General features: G+C 47.5%; 7 protein-coding genes across 7 annotated transcripts; 4 read left to right on the forward strand and 3 right to left on the reverse strand.

Moving 5' to 3' along the window:
• Nucleotides 1-650: 650 nt before the first annotated feature.
• Nucleotides 651-1,675, forward strand: PAAG_07144 (hypothetical protein; the record flags this gene model as incomplete). The annotated part of the gene is made up of 4 exons (XM_015846141.1): nucleotides 651-789; nucleotides 853-887; nucleotides 999-1,061; nucleotides 1,184-1,675. The coding sequence occupies 4 exons, from the start codon at nucleotides 651-653 to the stop codon at nucleotides 1,673-1,675; spliced, it is 729 nt and encodes a 242-aa protein (XP_015700576.1).
• Nucleotides 1,676-2,304: 629 nt separating this feature from the next.
• PAAG_07145 (seryl-tRNA synthetase synthetase) lies at nucleotides 2,305-3,990 on the forward strand (the record flags this gene model as incomplete). Its single annotated transcript, XM_002790863.1, has 1 exon — nucleotides 2,305-3,990. One exon carries the CDS (start codon nucleotides 2,305-2,307, stop codon nucleotides 3,988-3,990), a length of 1,686 nt encoding a protein of 561 aa, XP_002790909.1.
• Nucleotides 3,991-4,869: 879 nt separating this feature from the next.
• On the reverse strand, nucleotides 4,870-6,976 carry PAAG_07146 (hypothetical protein; the record flags this gene model as incomplete). The annotated part of the gene is made up of 2 exons (XM_015846142.1): nucleotides 4,870-6,201; nucleotides 6,266-6,976. The coding sequence occupies 2 exons, from the start codon at nucleotides 6,974-6,976 to the stop codon at nucleotides 4,870-4,872; spliced, it is 2,043 nt and encodes a 680-aa protein (XP_015700577.1).
• A 2,226-nt stretch (nucleotides 6,977-9,202) lies between these two features.
• On the reverse strand, nucleotides 9,203-11,831 carry PAAG_07148 (serine/threonine-protein kinase ksg1; the record flags this gene model as incomplete). The annotated part of the gene is made up of 2 exons (XM_002790866.1): nucleotides 9,203-9,580; nucleotides 9,663-11,831. The coding sequence occupies 2 exons, from the start codon at nucleotides 11,829-11,831 to the stop codon at nucleotides 9,203-9,205; spliced, it is 2,547 nt and encodes an 848-aa protein (XP_002790912.1).
• Nucleotides 11,832-13,095: 1,264 nt separating this feature from the next.
• PAAG_12344 (hypothetical protein) lies at nucleotides 13,096-14,122 on the forward strand (the record flags this gene model as incomplete). The annotated part of the gene is made up of 2 exons (XM_015847845.1): nucleotides 13,096-14,034; nucleotides 14,090-14,122. 2 exons carry the CDS (start codon nucleotides 13,096-13,098, stop codon nucleotides 14,120-14,122), a joined length of 972 nt encoding a protein of 323 aa, XP_015702536.1.
• A 234-nt stretch (nucleotides 14,123-14,356) lies between these two features.
• Nucleotides 14,357-15,368, forward strand: PAAG_12345 (hypothetical protein; the record flags this gene model as incomplete). Its single annotated transcript, XM_002790867.2, has 2 exons — nucleotides 14,357-14,908; nucleotides 14,988-15,368. The coding sequence occupies 2 exons, from the start codon at nucleotides 14,357-14,359 to the stop codon at nucleotides 15,366-15,368; spliced, it is 933 nt and encodes a 310-aa protein (XP_002790913.2).
• Nucleotides 15,369-16,144: 776 nt separating this feature from the next.
• On the reverse strand, nucleotides 16,145-18,086 carry PAAG_07150 (UDP-galactopyranose mutase; the record flags this gene model as incomplete). The annotated part of the gene is made up of 6 exons (XM_015846143.1): nucleotides 16,145-16,744; nucleotides 16,817-17,242; nucleotides 17,333-17,683; nucleotides 17,752-17,832; nucleotides 17,937-18,006; nucleotides 18,070-18,086. 6 exons carry the CDS (start codon nucleotides 18,084-18,086, stop codon nucleotides 16,145-16,147), a joined length of 1,545 nt encoding a protein of 514 aa, XP_015700578.1.
• Nucleotides 18,087-20,009: the final 1,923 nt, after the last annotated feature.

A 20,009-nucleotide genomic window follows, 5' to 3' on the forward strand; every position in this document is an offset into this window, starting at 1 on the left:
CATTCGAAGGTTCTTCTAAATATGCGGAGATCTCCAATGCCTCTTCGTAAACTGGTGGTTCAGCTCTTATTCCCAAAACTGTCCTGTGAAATAAAGTTATTATAAATATAATAATAAAGTTAACAAGCAAATGTTAGGGGCAATTTTAAATTAAGTTGTTTTCATTAGTTACTTAACGTCATTCTCCCATTTTCATCTGATGTCATAGAACTGTGCATCAGTTGACATAGTTAAATAACTAAACCTAAGAATTATGAAACAAGGAAATTATTACTAAGGTATCTAATATTTTATTCTCGTTGATTCTGTTCCAAAACCCAATGAGCAAATAGGAACAATCCCATTGGCCTCGTTTCTCAGCCAATTGCAAATGCTTGAGTTGGGTCTCGTATCGATTGCAGGCGCAGCATTTGCTGTGTTCATCCTCGCTTCAGATCACTCAATATTGAGACTTGGATCTTGTCTCATCTTTATTCCTCTACTCACCGCCATACACTGAACAACTCCAACATTCATCATCTTCATCATCTTCATCACCTTCATCATCATCTATGATCTAGTCGGGAATCAGATAGACAGCTACGTATATTATATACGCTTTCTCATACCAGCTGCCCGTCTGCATCCTTGTCGTCGGATCACATATTATCATGGCCTCTGCCACGGGGATCCCTGATGAGTGCCCCACAGCTATTAGCAGCTCCAGTAATGAACAGGAGCCTTTGCTGGGCCGTCCAGGGGACGTCAGTCAGAAGGAAGACCAGGCTCTGGTCACTAATCTAATTACAGGTAGGAGATGAAGCTATACACCCTAGTTGATTTTGCTTATATTTACTGATGATACCGATGTAGGTACGGCAACTATTGCCCAGGCGGGTATCTGGATTGTGAGTCCATGAGACGGATATAGTTATCTATCCATATATCATCTCTACGATAATATATACATCAAACATATCAGAAAGAACCACATCCTAACCGGAAATATCAATATACAGCTCGCTGCGCTCGTCTGGAACGCTATCTTCTCCCAAGACCTCATATTCTTCTCCCCCCATCCAGTATGCACTTCAAAATCACCTTTCCCCCCCCCCCCCCCCCCTCCCCCCCAAACTTCTGCCATATATTTATTTTATGTCAATATACAGCGGTATCCTAACTTAACGCCCAGGAGTAAAAACAGACCGGCGTCCTCCTAACCACCCAAGCCATCCTCCTTCTCCAGCCAACCCACACCGCCTCTCAAAAACGATCCGGCACCCTAGCCCACTGGGGCCTTATCGTCCTCGCAAATCTCTGCTTCATCAGCGGCCTCGTCATCATCGAGATAAGCAAAGCCGCACACCCAGAATACCGCTTCACCTCCATCCACGGCATCCTAGGACTGGTAACCTACATCCTCATCTTCCTGCAGGCATCCGTCGGCGTCGCGCAGTATTTTTTCCCTGTTGCTGTCTTTGGCAGTGTGGATAATGGTAAGAAGATCTACAAGTATCATCGTGTCAGCGGGTATGTGGTGTTGCTGTTGGAGCTAGCGACGGTTGCGGCTGCGACGCAGACGGCTTATAATAAGGCTGCCTTGCATGTTAAATTGTGGGCTGTGTTGGTGGCGGCAGTCCTGGTGATTGGAGGGGTTGGGGCGAGGATTAAGAAGCAAAAGATGAAGATCTTTTGATTTGACTATTGTTTGAGAGGAAAGGGGTTGGTGAGATTGGGAGAAATGCTCCATAATGCAAAGGGGAATGCTGGAGGTATCTGTGGGGGAAAGCGGATATCTGCTTGCAGGTTTCACATTTTGGTTTCTGGTCAAATCAGACTGCGACTCGCGATGGCACTGGGCTTGGATAAAGGTGCCTTTTCTTGAACTGACTTGCATTTCAGTCGGTTGCTTTCGACGTCACTGGTGCTGCTCTTCTTATTAATGTTCGGAGCTTTAATTGCTTATCTATCTCATACCCGTTCCGCAAGCCCGTTTGTTAATCTTGTCCGGGATTGGTTGATATCAACAAGTCTGCTCTCTCTTTCGGATCTTTATCACCTCACAGCTTTATATGAGGCAATGATTTAAGTAGATAAATTGAACAAATCAAGAGAATACACATCGGATATACTGACGTTGTAAGTTTTGAGAATAAAACAATGTTCTGTGGGAAAGAATCTTTAAAATCGACTCTTCGAAGTTCCTGGGTTTTCCCTTCACAAATATTTAGTTTCTCATCTTCAACTTCAACTTCTAGCCTCCAACCGCTCCGTAGATTGATAACAACCCCACCGCAACATCTCACTGTTATGCTGTCACTTTCAATGGCTGCAGTGAGGCCTCCCTACATCTGTCTAACTTGCAAAATACACAGCAGACGAATACTCACTGGCTCTCCATTCCGCCGGGGCTTCTTCAGCTCCCATCCTCAACTCTCCTCAAATACCTCATCCCGCCCACCTACTGCCCCCAAACCAATCCCAGACATAAAACACATCCGCGAAAATGCCGCTCTCTACTCCCAAAACTGCATTGACCGCAATTACTCAGATCTGGCCCAATACCCATATAGGATCCAGCGCCTGTCCGCAGAATCCCGCGAGCTGCAGGATGCTCTACGAGAACCACACCGCCAAATTAAACAGATTGAATCCTCCATCGCAAAGCTCATGATCTCCTCGCGCAATCCAGATATAGAAGAATCCCAGAAACGAAAGACAGAAGAAGAGCTCTCCTCCCTTCGCCTCTCCGCGCAAACCCTCAAAGACAAATCCAACCACCTAACAACAGCCCGAACAAACCATACTAAAGAAATAGAACGCCTCGCCCTCTCCCTCCCAAACCTCACCAGTCCCCAGACACCCGCAGGTCCCGAACCATCTCTCATAAACTACATAAACTACGACCCCACCTCTCCCTCAACCACCCCCTTGCCAACCCACCACACCTCCCACGTCACCATCGGCACATCCCTCAACCTCCTCAACTTCACCAGCGCCTCCCTAACCAGTGGCTGGGGCTGGTACTACCTAACCAACGAAGCCGCCCTGCTCGAACAAGCCCTAATTCAGTATGCTCTCAGTGTCGCCTTACGGCGGGGGTGGCAGGCCATCTCCCCGCCGTCTCTGGTCTATTCGCACATTGCGCACGCATGCGGTTTCCAACCGCGCGACGCGAACAATGAGCAGCAGGTGTATCACATCGAGCAGAGTGAGAGGGATGTCGAGAGGAGGCGGCCGGGACGGTGTCTGGCGGGCACGGCGGAGATTCCGCTTGCGGCTATATTTGCCGGTCAGGAGATGGCAGCGAACCAGTTGCCGGTGAAGGTGGTGGGGGTTAGCAGGTGTTTTAGGGCGGAGGCTGGGGCCAGGGGGGCGGATACAAAGGGGCTGTATAGGGTTCATGAGTTTACGAAGGTGGAGTTGTTCGGATGGGCGGTGCCAGATGAAGCTGCAGAGGGGACTGATGGATGCACGGCTACGACTCCTGTTAAGGGGGCCAGTGGCAGTGGAATTGGAAAGGGATCGGTAACGACATCATCTCTCTTCTACGAAATCCTCGATCTACAAACTGAAATCCTCACTGCGCTCAACCTCCCCTGCCGCGTGCTGGAGATGCCCACGCAAGACCTTGGCGCCAGTGCTTTCCGCAAGCGGGATATTGAGGTCTTGTTTCCCTCTCGGATGGTCTCGCATTCAACTTCTGCCAATGCCCGTGCTAATGCAAAGGATACCACCATTGACATTGAATCCGGCTGGGGTGAAGTTACCTCCGCTTCTATCTGCACCGATTACCAAACTAGACGGCTAGGGACGAGGATGAAGGCTGGTAATGGTGGTGGGTCGAAGTTCCCGCATACGGTCAATGGGACGGCGATGGCGGTGCCGAGGATCATTGCGGCGTTGTTGGAACATGGGTGGGACGAGAGTAGGGGGGTTGTGGTATTGCCTGAAGTATTGAGGGGGTGGATGGGGGGGAAGAGGGTTATTGGGGGAAAAGAGGAATCATAGGGTAACCATTGGAGGAGATATAATGGGAAGATGCGGACTTTTTTTGTAAGATATAACTAGAAGATTTGTTTTGATTGTATTATAACATTGTTACGGAGTCGTAGTTGATATGTATTGCCCTAGTGCATGTGGCTGGGATAGAATAACTCTAAGATGTAGAATTGAATTGGAAAAGATAACCTCTTGCTCTTGTTGGATATGACATGGTCACGACCGATCCCTTTTCCAATGCAATAAGGGAGTGAAACTAACATACACCTATATGCTGAAAAAAACTCCACTTCTATATTCATTCTTCTCCCTCAATCATTCCAAGTGCCCACATACATATAACGTGCTGCGTAGCTAACAGCCTAACTACATGTCCTGTACTTCTGATTCCATTTCATATAATGCCATCTTATACCCTCATCTTGTACCAAAGTTGTAGAGTAGAACAGGAAAAAAAAAAAAAAAAAGCAAAGAAAGAAAGAAGATAAAAGAAAGAGTCATGTCAATGGCGTTTCACTCATCAAGAGATAAACAAGGAGGACATAAAAGCAGATAATAAGAGAGGTAAAGTGGGGGAAGGGAGGTTGCTGTGGTGGAAAAGGGGTATGGCCGTGAAAAAAGGGGAAGACATATGAAAAAGGAGGGTATATCATATATTCATTTCATGCACGATACACATTGAAAAAGAAAATGGAAAATGAAAACAAATTGAGAAACTCAATCTCTCTGAAAAGGCGCGAATAATGTTGACAGGGAAGATGAATGTGAAGAATATTAAAAAGGAGTAAAGGGGTGAAAGAAGTCAATTGCATTCCTCATCTCACCTCACGTCACCTAATGCACCGCATCCCAGTTCATCCCAACCCCAACAAAACGAACTTCAGCTCACTACCACGGATAATCACCCTCTTCAACCCTCGTACAAGTCAAATACGGCAACAACACACCACCCCTAGCATCCTCCCCTCCACCACCCAAACTCCTCAAATCCAACTCCAAAAAATTCTTCATAAGCGGCTTCACAATCTCTCGCGCAAGCCTCTTAATCTCATCCATCTTCCGCTCGAACCGCTTCAGATTATCCCGCGAGTATAGGGAGTCGTGGGAATGTGAGTGGGACTGTTTGAGGAACTTTTTTAATTCGTCGTGTGGGAGGTAGACTTGGGTTGAGGGGGAGCCGAGGAGGCGGTATGTGCGGCCTGGAGAGTAGGAGGGGGTGGTTGTGTTGGAGGTGGAGGAGGTTTTGTTAGTTGTCGTGGTGGTGGGAGCAGCGCCCGCGCTAGTGGTTGGTAACATCGTAGTTGTTGCGGTTGCGGTTGCGTGTGTATTATTAGTGGCATTGTTATTCGTTGTTGAGACGGTGGAAGTGTTGCCGTATGCATTATTCGCAACGACACTTCCATTGTAATTATTATTATTATTCCCACCATCACCCCGGGCCTGTACAGCCGGCAACGCCTTTATAATTCCCTGCGGTGGTGGCGTGGCATTCTCCACGAGCCACTGTCGAAACAACGACACGGCCAACCAGTCCAAATACGCATTGGTAGGACTAACTCTTTCCCCCCTGGACGTCGTCAGTGATAACCGGAACAGTTTCCCCTCCACGCGCGCCTTCAGGTCCTCCAGATCCTCAACTTTATCCTCAATGAGATCCAGCACCGAGTCCGGTAAAGGTGAGTACGAAGTGTGACCCAGATGAGGCAACGCAGCCGGCCACTGGCCCACGACGTGGATCAGGGCTTCCGCAAAAATTACATGGCTGCGCGCCAGATAGCCCAGGCGTAGGTAGCTGGGTGGGTATTTTGCGATTTGCTTATAGAGGCGGGAGGAGAAGCGGAGGAGGTGGTGGTCGACGCGGGGACCAACAACGGCGAGCGCATCGTACATGTCTGCGAGGTTTAGGAGGGACTTACATTCAGAATAGGCGGAGGCAATGTTTATGGAGTTTAGTTGGGGAGGGTAGTTGTAGAAGACGCGGAAGAGGTTGTCGTAGTCGCGGATCGTGGAGTCCAGGGGTTGTTCATCGAGAGCTGATTTGGTTGCTAGGGTTGACGAAGTGGTGGCGGTGCTTGGGAGGTGGAGGGCGGATTGGATGCCGGTGAGGTTTGTGATAGAACGGAAGAAGCCTTGGTGTGGTGGTGGGGGTTTTGTGCGTGCGGGAGGGGGTTGTGGTGGACGATAACTTCCGCCAAAGATTGTGTTGCTTTGGGATGGGGCCTGCAATTACATCAGATATATGTATTGTTATAGAAATATATCCCATATTGTAAGATGGACTCACCCTCTGCACTAGAATTGGCACCTCGTCCTCCTCCCTGTGCTCCCAATCCAATTCATACCTCCACCGCGTCTTCGTGGGTGCAGATGACACACGACGGTGATGCGACACCAGTTCACCATCACCGCTATCCTCGTCAGGGATAATGGCCAACCCACGCTCCCCAGGAGCATTCTCCCTATTCCCATTCCTAGTTTCATTACTATTAACATTGCTTTGACCATCATCACCCTCCAGCATCTCCCTCAACGCCTGCACACGCGACCACTCCTCACTCGTCCCCGCATCAAAGAAACCAGAGCAGCGCGCAAGGATCAGACGATGGAGTAAATAGCGCCTTTCCTGGGTGGAGGCGCGGATGACGATCTCGACATCACCTGTCGCGGCGAAGATGGGGAATTGATTGAGAGGTTGCGGGGACGAGCCGCCGTGGTGGGAGCGGACGGAGCGGGAGTGGGAATGGCCATGATGGTGGCGTTGGGAGTGGGAGACGCGTGAGGAGGAGGCGACGGAGGCGGGGGCGCGGGGAGCAAAGAGTGGGAGTGGGGGGCGAATGGTGTTGTCCGGATGGGAGACCATGTCTGTATTATTTGTTGGTGTGGATGCTGGCGTTGTTCTTGTTTCTCTTGTGGTTTGTTGTTGCTGTGATAATTGTGGCTGTGGTTGAGGGTTGGAAGCAGCACGGCTTATTGAGGGGCGAGAACGGTGGAGCATCGCATCAAGAGGCGGGACATGGTATGGGTATGGGCGGACGTGTATTAGGGGATGAGTATTAAGTCCAGAGAAAATATCAATATGTAAGTGATTGCGTATGAACAAGAGAACAGTGTGTTTGAGAGTGGTGATAAGTGCTCAGCCTGGCACGAAGAAGACGTGGCCAGAAGTTGCGGTGCTGGTAGTTATTTAGTTATCGTGTTGAAAATATCGTGCAGAGAAGTGGAATCCCTCTTCTCACACCCGGACAGCGACAGAACCTAGGTAGGGTTATCTGAAGAACGAAGAAAAAAAAAAAAAAAAAAAAAAAAAGAAGAAGAAGAAGAAGAAGAAAAGACGCGAGATGGGCCAGCAATCCTAGGATGTTTTTAGCTGACTCGAGGCATCCCTGGGATGGATGTTTATAGCTATGGCATCTATGATTACCCGCGCCAGGGATAACTTAACAGGATAGACAGAAAGAATGCAGACGGCAGACAAGAGGCAAGACACAACAGAGTCAGAGATATCGATTTTCTTCTTATTAGAAGAATGAACATCTCAAATGGATGTCTCTATTTCGTCCATGCCCACAGCTGCTCAGCCTCCATCAAACCCATCTTCATCAAATCTCCCCCATACAGAACGCAGATACAATTCAACTAGCAGAGTGGCAAGCGCTTCAGCCACCCAAGGCACTGGGCCATGGTCCTATCACAGCGCGAGAAAACACAAGTTCGACAGCTCAACAGCTCTTGATATCATGGGATGACAGCACTCTGACAGGATAGGCTAGAGTTTCTTCAAGGGTATGGAGTGAGACACACCCTGTGGCTGTCACTCTTCAGATACAGAGATAAACCCCTGCCATGACGCGACTTGAAACATTTCATGGTATTCTGCGTCTTCTTCTGCCGCCAACTGCTGCTGCTGCTGCTAAGGGGTTGAAACACTTGAACAACTGCGAACATGATGATCTGATGAGAGGTTCCAGCGAATATTTTGATAAACAGAAAGTTATATTTCATATTTGTCTGCTTCAGCCATGGAACAGGATGAAGTATAAATATCTGTTCAACTTAGTGAACTTGGTAATGATCTCATCAATTATTTATTAGTAAATAAATAGAGCTTTACAAGTTAACATAAAACTCTTAAACAAGGGAGCACCTAAAGTGAGCAAGAAGCAACCAATTCAAAATATTTTGAGTTATCTAACTCATTTACCTCGATGCCACCAATTTGCAGGAAAAAAATGCAAGAAACTCTATGGAAATAGAGGGAAGAATTGAACTTGCAATGTTCATTATCAAAAAGCAAGAAATATTCTCAATTTCAGAGGCATTATCACATTGCAGTGAGCGTGATGTTATAGAACATACTATTCATACATGCTCTCAGCATACAGGGAATAATGTATAATGTAATTTGAGGATGTAGCTATACGGTTGTTGTTTAATTTACTTTGATATCCTGGTTGTGATGGTAAACCAATCAACTAGGTGGTTTGATCGACTAGGTGGTGAAATACGTTATTATATTTCCGGCCATAAATGCAAAGTGGGTAATAAGCAGGACGAAACAAAAAAGGAGAAAAAGGAAAAGAAAAAGGCTGGAACAACAGAGAGAAAAAGAGAAAAAGATGTTGAAGATAGATCTGATAACGCTTCGTGAAACATATTTTAATTAACCAAGATTAAGATTTTAGGCGGGCCAGAGAAGGAGGGGTTCGAGAAAGGAAAATGGGGATGAAAAAGATCATGAATCATCGCTAGAACGGTTGTGAAAGTGAGTCATGAATTAGAGATAGGAGAGGGGGGAAAAGATAATCCAGATAGAGTATGGGACAAAAGAGATACCCATACTGACGAGAGGGAATGAGAGAGAGAGAAAGAAGAATATTATATAGGAAATGGAGGGGTGCTGTATACGCTGTGAAATGCCTGAGGAAGAGCTATGAATGGTGATGAAAATGATGGAGGGATGGATGGAAGAAGGAAAGACGAAGAAAAGACTAACGAGACCAAAAATAATACGCAAGAAAAAAAAAAAAAAAGAAAAAGAAAAAGAAAAGGAAAAAAAAATGGAAGAGACTGAGACTGAAGCGCTGCAGCTAAACAATGCAAATAAATAGTTGATATAGGAAAAAAATAGAAGAAACGACAGAGTGGACGAAAATACTAACACCCCGAAACAAAATTAAAATCAACCAAAACCCAAATGGAAAAAGAGGGGAAAAAAGGGATGTCAAAAGACCGCCGACAATCCATTTTTCGAATGCCGTCGACTAAACCGTTTCTTCCCTTTGACCGACTCCGCATCGCCCGTGCCGCCATGATGCTTAACCAGCGTCGCCCGTCCGCCTGCTGCCTGTGGCGCATTCAAATTGACGTTTACAGAAGCAAAGTCGACTGAATTGTCAATCGTGTTCGCATTGCTGGAAACGCCAGACGAGATATCGCGCAGCGTGTCGTCGTAGGAGGAATTATTGTTGTTAGCCGATTGGAAGACGGCTAGTTCCTTAGCGTGGTCGAGAGTGTCTATCCATTCTTGGGTGGAGAGGGCAGAGGACGCAACGTCGTTTGAGGAGGGTTTGGCGTCTTCGAAAACGTAGTGTTTTTCTCGCTGGTGGGAGGGGAGGGAGGTTAGTTAAAAGGGAGCTTGGGGGAGAAACCATGTAAATCTTAGGGAAGGGAATTGCTCTTACTGTATCCACTACCCACGATGAAAAACCTTTTGCGTCGGTGGTGCTTCGATACTGAGCTCCGGGAGCTAAGAGCGAGATATCCATCTTGGCCTTCTTCTCTTCTCCACCCGCGGGTGCGATAATGACACGGCCAGCAGATGTAACCATAACTAATCGGTGGCGCTTCTTAGTCGTGTTCCCTCCAAAGAATCGGGAAAACTTCTTAGGAGCATCACCACCGTCTCCGTGTCCACTTTTGCCGTGCTGGTTATGAGGAGCTGGAGAGGACAAGACAAGCAAATTGCCCATTTTCAATATACGTTCGTTTGTCCGCGTTAAAACAGGCGACCATTCAATATCAAGTTGAGAGGGGGGTGGGAGATCGGTGACAAGACGAGGATAATTTCTTGTACTTCCTGAGTTGCCTGATGATCCGAGACCCATCTTCGTTATATTTGATGGAAAACTGTCATCTTTGTTTGAACCATTTAGTTTAATTGGTTCAGGATGCGGAGGCACATAAGGTTTCAAACGGGGTGCTTTCTGTTTCCAAAGGCCACGGCCCCAGACGATGCCGTCGAAAAACTCATGGTTTTTGATGTGTTCCATTTGCAGCCGTCTTGATGGATCAAGCACGAGTAGCCGTTCCACTAAATCGCGCGCAACTGCTGGGAATCCCGGTGGGAACTCATAGTCGAGACCAACGATCTTTTGGAAGGTTTGATACTCATTCGCGCCTTTAAAGGGGGGTCGTCCCGCTAGTAATTGGTAGATGATGCATCCAAAGGCCCACAAGTCACTTGCTTTATAGGCGCTTTTGTCTGTGAGAAGTTCCGGACTGACATATTCTGCAGTTCCCACAAAGGAATTGGCGCGGTCTTCTTGATCAGGGAAATCCGAGTCCATCTGGGGGATACCGCTTGAATTTTCTTCCTGTCTTTTTGGACGATCTAGCATTTTCGCCGTGCCAAAGTCCGTAATTTTTACATGCATCTGACTGTCCAATAACACGTTTTCTGGCTTCAGATCTCGATGAATAACTCCGCGCTTGTGCATGTAGTCAATGGTATCCAGAATCTGTGCGCCATAAAATCTTGTGCATTCTTCATCGAACGACGACATGCGTTTCAACACACCTAGTAACTCTCCTCCACTCGCAAGATCAAGGACGAAGTACAAGGATCGCTCATCCTGAAATGTGTAGTATAGCCGAACGACACCGGGATGATCGGTCAGTCGATTCAACGTATCCTTCTCAATATTAACATACTTCACTTTCTTTTCTTTAATAATATGACGTTTGTCGAGAATTTTTATTGCGTATTCCTTTAATGTTTGACGATCTGTAGCCGCAACCACGGTACTGTAGGATCCCTCACCGAGAGTACGACCAAAGGAAAAGTCTCTGACACCCTTCTTCACGTATCTCGACACCGGTTTCCCATTTGCATCGATTTCTTGCCTCACACCAACAGCCGCGCCACGATCATGCCATTCCTCGCTACTAGACAGTGTAACATTTTCTATTCCATAGGGGGAGCCAGAAAGAGGGGAAGCGCCATTGTTAGGAGCCGCTCGGGAGCTCCGGCGGGGTGGGAGCGGGCTGCTCCCGCTGTGGAACTGTGTTTGCTTGTAGGTTCTCTCGGAATGGCTACTGTCTTGTACAGGGACTCCCGCTTGGAGGGCTGCAGATCCTCCGCGAGAATCGGACCGTGATTGACTTTCAGACGTTGGTAAGGGGGACGATTCAGTACGAAGTCGATATCCTTCCCGGGGGACCATATTGGATGACGACCCATTGGTAACGGGTTGCGCATAATAAGCTGACATTGGGTGGCCAATACTTGCGGGAGTGGGAGCGGGAGCGGGAGCGGGATTTGAGGTCTGGGATTTGGGATCAGCATATTGGGAGTATTGCTGTTGCGGCGGGTTCTCGTATCCATAAGCTACGGATGATAGGTTGCTCTGGGTCTGGGAGGAAGGATCGGGGACTTTAGCGGCTGTATTGATATTTGCGCCAAGCTGAGGAGGATTTCTGTCACCAGCTGTGGCTGGCGAGCTTGTTTGGGGGGGATGTGAAGTTGTGCCAGCAGAACTTGGAGCCTTGTCTCCAGGTTTGACGGAGGAGTCATCTGGATTAGCAATCCGCAGACCCCCAAAGGACTGCGACAGGCTTAGATCACCGTCCATAGCAGTAGAGGACGACAATCAGCAAAAGGATGAGTAAGAGACAAAAAGTGGTAATGATCGGGCAGAGACGTGGCAGCTATTAAGGTGAGACAGACGCTGATGAGACGGGGGCAGGAATGGCGGTAGACGGAGGCGTGGGGTAATTAACCAGACGAGTAGGTCTCACAAGACAGAGACTACGCCGGTCATTGGAGCGAACAGTGAGGCATGACAGGTACACAGTGCAGCCAGAGAAAGACTACAGAGGACAGCTCTCTCTATATGGCGTTTCAATGAGCGAAGAGGAAAAGCGGGGGGTGATAAAAGGCAGAGCAGTAGAAGGAGGAAGACGAATCGTGCAGGGTGCAGCAAGGAGACAAGAGCGAAAGAATTGGGGTGAGAGGTTCCAAACAATGAGGTTGAGGTTGAGGTTGAGGTTGAGGGGAACAGAGGGCAGAGAGTGAGGTGCAGTCAGGACAGAGTGATATTGAGGCTCAGCGGACGTTGAGGTTTAAGCAAAGCAGATTGCGTGACGGTGGAGAGTACCTGAGCCTGCCAAGACATGCGTATCTAATACAGCAAGTGCCGGGAGCTGGTATTTTACGTGACGGTACTGTACGTTGCATTACATCGATTGGCAGGTGACAGAAGTGTCCCATGTAGCCGGGACCCGAAACATATGTAACCATGATACGGTAATACCGCCGTTTTGTATTGTGCCAAAGTCAACATCATGACAGATTTGACATTCAGACTTACGCAGTCCACGCAACACGCAACCACGGATGACTGTTCAACAACCCTGGCAGATACCAACAGCACCGGCTGAGGTGCTTGTCTCGAAGTACCGTATACAGGGGATGCACCGACCTCATCATACACACGGCACATTGATGAGGGTGTGCATAGTTCATTATAACTATCTCTATCTATAACGTTATATCCCCTATCCTACTATATATAGCGACAGTTTCAAAACTCTCTGCTGAGATCTTGGGATCTGGATCTGTTTCCAGGACAAGGCTATTTCTCTCCCCGAATGATGGGAGACTCCCCGGTAGTTTTAGTTAACTGCTTGCCTACCCATGTTAACTAAATGCATGCACAGGAACTGTTGTTAACTAGTTAAGTGAAGGGGGAGTCTTACCAGTCCTCACGGGGTCTTTCAGCAGGAGTCTCCCTCTCAGTACATAGGCTGCGATCAGCCCTGAGGGTAACAACGACCACAGCGGGGCCTCTGTTGATATGGCCCCTGTTTCCCCATTTATTATGATATAAGAACGGCATGGCCAGGATGTATGCGGTTGACACATCCTGTCTGTTATCCCTTGCTGCGACTCTCCACAATAAATGCCCGGAATTATATTCCGTTAGCTTTGAATCGGAGATTCGCCGGTATAGAAACCCGGATTGGAATATGGCTATGATCCGATCACGCCCAACTTCCATAACACTCTCAGACAAGGAGGTCAACTCCTGTTCCCAGAGGATTCTGCTTTCTCGAATACTCGAAAGGGGCAGGTCTCCGTTGGTATCGCCAACTCCTCGACGAGTCCAGTCCTCATCTGAAGGGCCAGCCTCCACTCATTCCTATCTTGTTCCTGACTCCAGCAGCTTCGAGGAATTTGTGGATTGTGGTTCTGGTGATTGCGGCAGCTCGCCAGTTGTCAGCACCGGTAAACATAAACGGGAGATTTCGTCCCCGGGGCCAAATGCAGAAACACCACCACCTCCTCCTCCTCCACCTCCTCCGTCTCCTCCGTCTCCTTCTCCGCTGGAGTCTCTACCGTCCAGCACTGATACCAAACTAGCCGAGCAGCTGGATTCGATAACACTGAACTTCACATCATTTCTTTCACCGTCCACCTGGCTTGGTCCGTTTGCTCTGACCTCTGGATACGTTGGCGGATATATATACCCGGAAAAGGGGTTCTTCGTACCGTCAAAGCTCCCCGAGTGCAATCGAGAAACAGTAGGCTATCAAATAAAACCTCACGCTTCTTCAAAATTAACAGAGCCTCGAGATCCCATCAGCACCCTTCTAAGCTCGATAGACCCAAATAGAGGACTCTCAATTCTAGGTTATTGTCTTCCTAATTTGAAATCGTCCAACCCAGCAGCCCGTATTTCTCCCTGTCCCCAATCACCTCTATCTACATCTCCACATTCACTTTCTCAGAATATCAATTCAGAAAGTGAAGACCCCGACCACTTTTACCAGAAGGTTAAAGACAGTCTCTCCAGAACTGATCGTCTTTGTCCGTCTAACCGGTCACTAGTTAGAGGCAGCTCTTCTCGACACAGTGAAATGAAATCGATTTGTCATATATCTTTAAACACCAAACCCCCTGAGCATCAATGGTGTTGCCGCAATGCAGTGTGCAGTTACCGCTATCTGTCTACAAAGCCTTCACTATGCTGTTGCGGGATGTATTCAATATTGCTTATTGGTGAGTTCCTTACCTCTCGACCATCCAGAGAGTCACCTATGCCCCAGGAACCCATGGAAATTCTTCTTCATTTCTTCACACTTTGAATATTTCATAATGCCCACCTGCAGTACCTGTTTACTTTATTGCCATACTCCACTCGAATTCCAATACTTTACCTCTGTCTTCAGAATTCTCCTGCAAGGCACCGTACAACCACCCAAAGGAGCTACTGAACATTCTCCAGAACCCCATCCTTCCAACCGCGAGATAGCAACCACTTGCACGTCCACAGCTAGCATGTCTTCAATGGTCCCCAAGATATCTTTCTCAATCTCAGGTCCGAGTCGGTATGGGCATGCGACCTCCCCAATGGCGAGCTCAAACATCATCACTCCCACAAACCACATCTTATTCTTCGCACCAAACGCAGTCATAGGCCAACTAGGTGCGGTACAGAAATTCAGAAATCAAGACCTCGGCCTTCCAACCCCGTTGTTGCATATGGAGACGTGGTTTACGATTCCATGGATGACTGTGCCGTTGCATACGATTGCGTACCCAATTCCAAACGGGGTGTTGGGTGCCATACCACTTCGCCATACGGGAGAGACATGTCATATGATTGATCTTGCTACAGTCACTGGGGACATCTCTGGACAGAATCGGGTAGGTTTTGTTATAGAAATAACGACTAGTCTTTTTCATTTTAGCATCGTAGTTAACTGACCTCCATGCTCAAAAACAGGGGCCGGCTCAAACAGCAGCTCAACCTCAACCGCAACCTCAGGCCCAGATGACGCCTCAGGTATCATCAACGCTTCGCGCCCAAACTCCGCTCTTCCAGTACATGTTTGCCCAATCCTACTCAGCAAATCAACAGCACACCCCTACCGGACATGAGACTACTACCTCCACTCCAGTACAGTCAGGAGGACAGGGACATTTTCCCACCGCCGCGGGAACAGTGCAAAACAATAACAATACCAACAGAATTACGTCCGGGCCAACGCTTCCACCGACACAGTATGTGCCCGCTGATCTTGGTAATGGGAATGTTGCGTGGCAGCCGCGGTCGTTGAATAATTCTAATGGGTGGAGTGGTTGGAATGGGACGGAGCAGTGGTGATTATTCAGTGGAGTGGGAGGGATAATGGGGGAGGGTTAGACTTTGTTTTGGGGGAAGTTAGGATGGTTTGGTTTACATTGTGGTTTGGAAGATGAAGATGGGTGTCAAGGGGCGTTGGTTGAGATTGGTCTTTTCTGTTTTCATTACTTTTGCTGCAGATTGTGTGCAGTCAAATATCTATCTTTAAGTGTTGAACTTTATTAAACATACGACAACATGATATCCATAAAGAATAATACGAAGGCTTGAATTGAGAGGTTTTGACTTTTTTTAGTATTGAAATATATGCATAATGTTTCTCATAATTAAAAATTGAAAATGGACTTAACTTTCATTTTATGAGGTAGACGGTTGAGTGCTTCTTACCCCCCCCTTTTTTTAATATAGAATTCTTATACCATGTTGCCAATGTTGTGTATTATCAAGGTCACCAATTCATTACAAAGCTAAAAAAAAAAAAGAAGAAAATTGTTTAATTATTAAAACTGATAGAGAGGTGACCACGCAATATCTCATATCTTAAAGTTCCATGGTGTCCTCTATATATATCATTCTGCGGCAACTAACATTCTTTGTAAAATAACAGAATGCAGTTCCCCATACAAATAAATCTAGCTAATTAACGTACCCCAAGTCAGATAAGGATAAGTATGTCTTCAAATAAAAATCGCCAGACACAAGATCCCCAAAATCTAAAATCTAAAACACTTTGATCAATCAATCTATCAAATGCAAACGACGTTTTAAGAAAAAAAAAAAAGGGGGGGGGGAATCATCTAATTTCTCTCAACAACCCCCTTCTTCTTCCCAAACACCTGCGCCCCATCCACCAACCTCCTCTCCCCATTAATCCGCCCATTGACAAAATCCGGATAATTCAACGTCAACTCCACCGCCCCATTCACGATATTATCCACCGCCTCCACCCCAAGCATAAACGAATGATCCTGATTTCCAACCTCATACCTCCAACTCCCAAAGCGGCCGCGGGACCAGATATCCATTCCCTGAAGGCGCGGGAGCAGCTGCGTAAGCACACCCTCGCGCTCCAGAGATGGGGTCGGGTACCCGTGGTCGAAGCGGCGGTGGTAGGTGGAGACGATCTCGTCGGTTGGCTGGAGCATTTCGGTGTTTATGAGGCCCTGGATGGAGTCGGCGAGCAGAGATGAGTGGTTTACCGGCTTTAGGGAGGATTCAGAGACTTCGAGCATGATGGACCAGTATGGGCCTGGTTTTGGGGCGGAGTTGGAGGGTTTGGAGCCGTTGGCTAGTTGTTTTGTGGGGAGTTTAGTGGTGGGGGGTGGTTGGTTGTGTGGGGAGTAGTTTGAGAAGATTGTTGCGCGGTAGAAGGGGCAGTTGTCTTCGGGGAAGTAGAGCTGGAGCTGGAGTGTTAGCGCCTTTTTTTTTGGGACTTTCAATTGGTTTTTGGGAGGTTGGGGGGAACATACCCAGCACTTATCGCCTATTCTCTTAGGCCGTTCACCTCGTATACCAACGCCGATGACATGGGTGGAGGAGTAAAACAGGTCCTTGCTCAAATTGATCAATTCCCTGTCCCCCATCTGTTCGACTAACATGTCTACCGGCATGGTGGAAACGAGCCTTTGGTAGCCGACCGTAGTGCCATCAGCAAGAGAAACAGTCTTGTTGCTGGCATTAACCTTTGTAACCTTGCCCTTCTCACCGAATCGAGTGTTTTCCTTGGGGAGCGTATCTGCGACAGCGATCCAGATACCACCGGTGCCACCGCGGGCGGGGAAGCGAAAAGTCGCGTTGGGACCCCAGTTATCCGCTGTCTTCTGCAGGACGACGTTCCTGGTCACAGCCTTGAGATTGGGAGCTGCAACACGCTCGCCCAGCCAGGCACATTGCATCTGATAATAGAGAGTTGAATTAGCGGGACACAACTTTCTAAGATAATCTTCCTACAATTTTACTTCACGTTAACCTGGTTTCCCACCCACCTTGGTAGTCGGAACAGCCCACACTTTATAGTTGTAAGGGCGCATGAATAAATCAGCAATACCAGTCCCCATCATGCGGAGAATCCACTCATCAAAGTCCTTGGGCTTTGTGTTGGCGACGCGGGCTTCGAGAGCGGAGTCAATCATGCCGTCGAGACATTTGACCTGGTCCTCCTTGGGGAGCAGGGAGATGTTGTTTTGGAAGGGGTAGGGGACCCAGAGGCCCTTGCAGCGGACGTAGGAGATGCGCTGGTGGGTGTACCAGTCGCCCTCTTCGGGGAGCGCCTCGTTGATGCAGTCATCGAAGTATTTGTAGTGGGAGAAGATGACGTGGCCGCCAACGTCATATAGCTATTTGGCAATTACCCAGATAATTAGCAGATGTGTGAAAAATGAGTGACGGGAAGAAGACGACTCACGAATCCTTCTGGGGTGACGTCTGTGGAAGCCAGACCACCGGGGATCTCATTGGCATCCACGATCAACCAAGATGGGCCATCCTGTTGCGAGAGCTAGTTAGCAATTGAGCCATTTCGAGCTGCTATATTACACAGCAGGTATATATCTGTAAGGCAGAGAAGATATAGACAGGTATGGGCCATACAATCTGATTTAGGCGCTTCGCAGCACCTAGACCGGTGGGGCCAGCCCCTATGACAAGAACGTCGACTGAGCTGTACTCAATTAGCGATAGTTTACAACAATTGGGGTGGGGGTGTAGACGAGCAAATGCGCACATATCCGGGTGTGTCATTCTCATGCAGGAATATCCTGAAAGCTGGGGACACGCTGCAGAGGTTTGCGGTCAAGATGAAGCATAGAACCGAAGCTGGAGAGTCTTTGGTTGCGGTCGCTGTAGTCGCTGTAGTCGCTGTAGTCGCTGTAGTCGCTGTAGCGCTGTAGTAGCTGTAGTACTGTCGTCGCTGTAGCAGCTGTGATTTTATGGAGTTGTGGGGATGTCGTGGAGATTTGAGAGGGCAAGGAGGGACAGAAGGGTATTGAATTTACGGACAGTTTACCACCCGACGCAGCAAGGAGGCCAATTTCGTGAAAGGGAAACGAGGGAGAAGATGGGAAGAAAGGATAGGAAAAGAAAAAAGAAAAGAGGAAAAAAAGGAAAAAGAAAGAAGGGAAAAAAGAAAAGAAACGAAAAGAAAACAGTGAGAGGAAGAGAGTGCAGTAGGATGATTGTTAACAAGGGGGTGGCTCAGTGTGCAGGCTAATTAGCGGGAGGAGGTTTGGGTTCGATCTCAACTTGGCGGTTGGAGCGAGGAAAAGATAAAGAGAGTGTGGGTTTGGTGGGGCTGCACAAGGAGATATCAGAGTGTCAGAAATCCAGATATTGAGCAACTTCATCCCATGAGAATAATGATATAGATGGGAAATAGGGGATTGTCCACTTGGATATCCTATTACCATGGTATATATTCTGCTCGCAATTGATTTAGATATTGATTTCGCCTCTGCAATTAACGGTTTGTGCAGTATCATCTCGCCGTCCTGGCTACAATGGGGAGTCATAAAAAGAGAAAAAGAAAATACGTCAAAACAAGCAAAATTCGCGATTATCCCCGCCTCTATTTCCCTCTCCATTTATCTAGCGACAAAACGCATCCCTCAAATGCAGGTCGACCCCTGGGTCAAGCGAAGCGATAAATTATTTCGTCTTCAGCTGATGGTCCTGAATTATCGCAACAACCACCAGGTTTTTCGTTGAAATTTGTCACCTGGAACTCTCTCCCCCCTGGCTATCATAATCGGATCACAATACGGAGAAAAGATCCTGAATCAATCTTGGCATAGAAGGCAACTTAAATAGTGATGAAGTATTTTATTCCAGCCTTCTCCTCAGGTTTGCGCGTCCCAAACGCTCCAAAGACATCTGAACATTGCGATCAGCCCCGTGTCAATGGCGGGATTGGTCAAATACGCAACGGGTGTGCTCAAGAACCGCCATAAAAGAATCGTGCACCTTTCTTATTATATTACTATTCATAAATGAATAGAAGTAGAAAAGAAAAAGATCTAAATAAAAAATAATAGAAAAAAAGAAGAAAAAAAAAATATCATTTCTTATAATTAGTGATATTTAATTTGATTTTACAGCTGCCACTCACCAAATATCCGCTCGGTGGATCACGCTAAAAGATAGTTAACTATAGAGTGATGACCGAATAATCTTCATGAATTCCTTTTCTCTCACAGGAAAGTAATCCAATATGCTCACTTCAATGGGATGGGATTTGATTCCTATGCATGTTTCACCTGCGCGAGCTACAGCAGCCTGAGGTTGTTACAGACAGGAGACTGAGAAGCTACAACATCTCAGCCGGCGGGATTGTACAGCAGGTCCGTGGGCGCCAGATAGACCAAGCTGCATCACCCATACGTATATACAGACAAATGCTTCCCGTACGTGAAAACATGGTTATTTCTTCTGAAACGTCCTTCTCATCCTTCAAATCCCCCACCCCACTTTCCTCCTTTCCCTTAATATCAACCAGTAATTGACCTTCTAAGGATCACTTTTTGTGAATCATGAGTCTTGGTCCATCATCCCTGAAGGTTCTTGAATCGCCGAACTTAAACCTTTGGCCTCGACTTGTTTTCTTGAAGCAACAGTTGTTTAAGCTTCTTTTTATCTCGCTGAGGACTTTTCCCATGGACGGCCATACTT

Source organism: Paracoccidioides lutzii (genome assembly GCF_000150705.2).
Source record: "Paracoccidioides lutzii Pb01 unplaced genomic scaffold supercont2.22, whole genome shotgun sequence".
Classification (NCBI taxonomy): domain Eukaryota; kingdom Fungi; phylum Ascomycota; class Eurotiomycetes; order Onygenales; family Ajellomycetaceae; genus Paracoccidioides; species Paracoccidioides lutzii.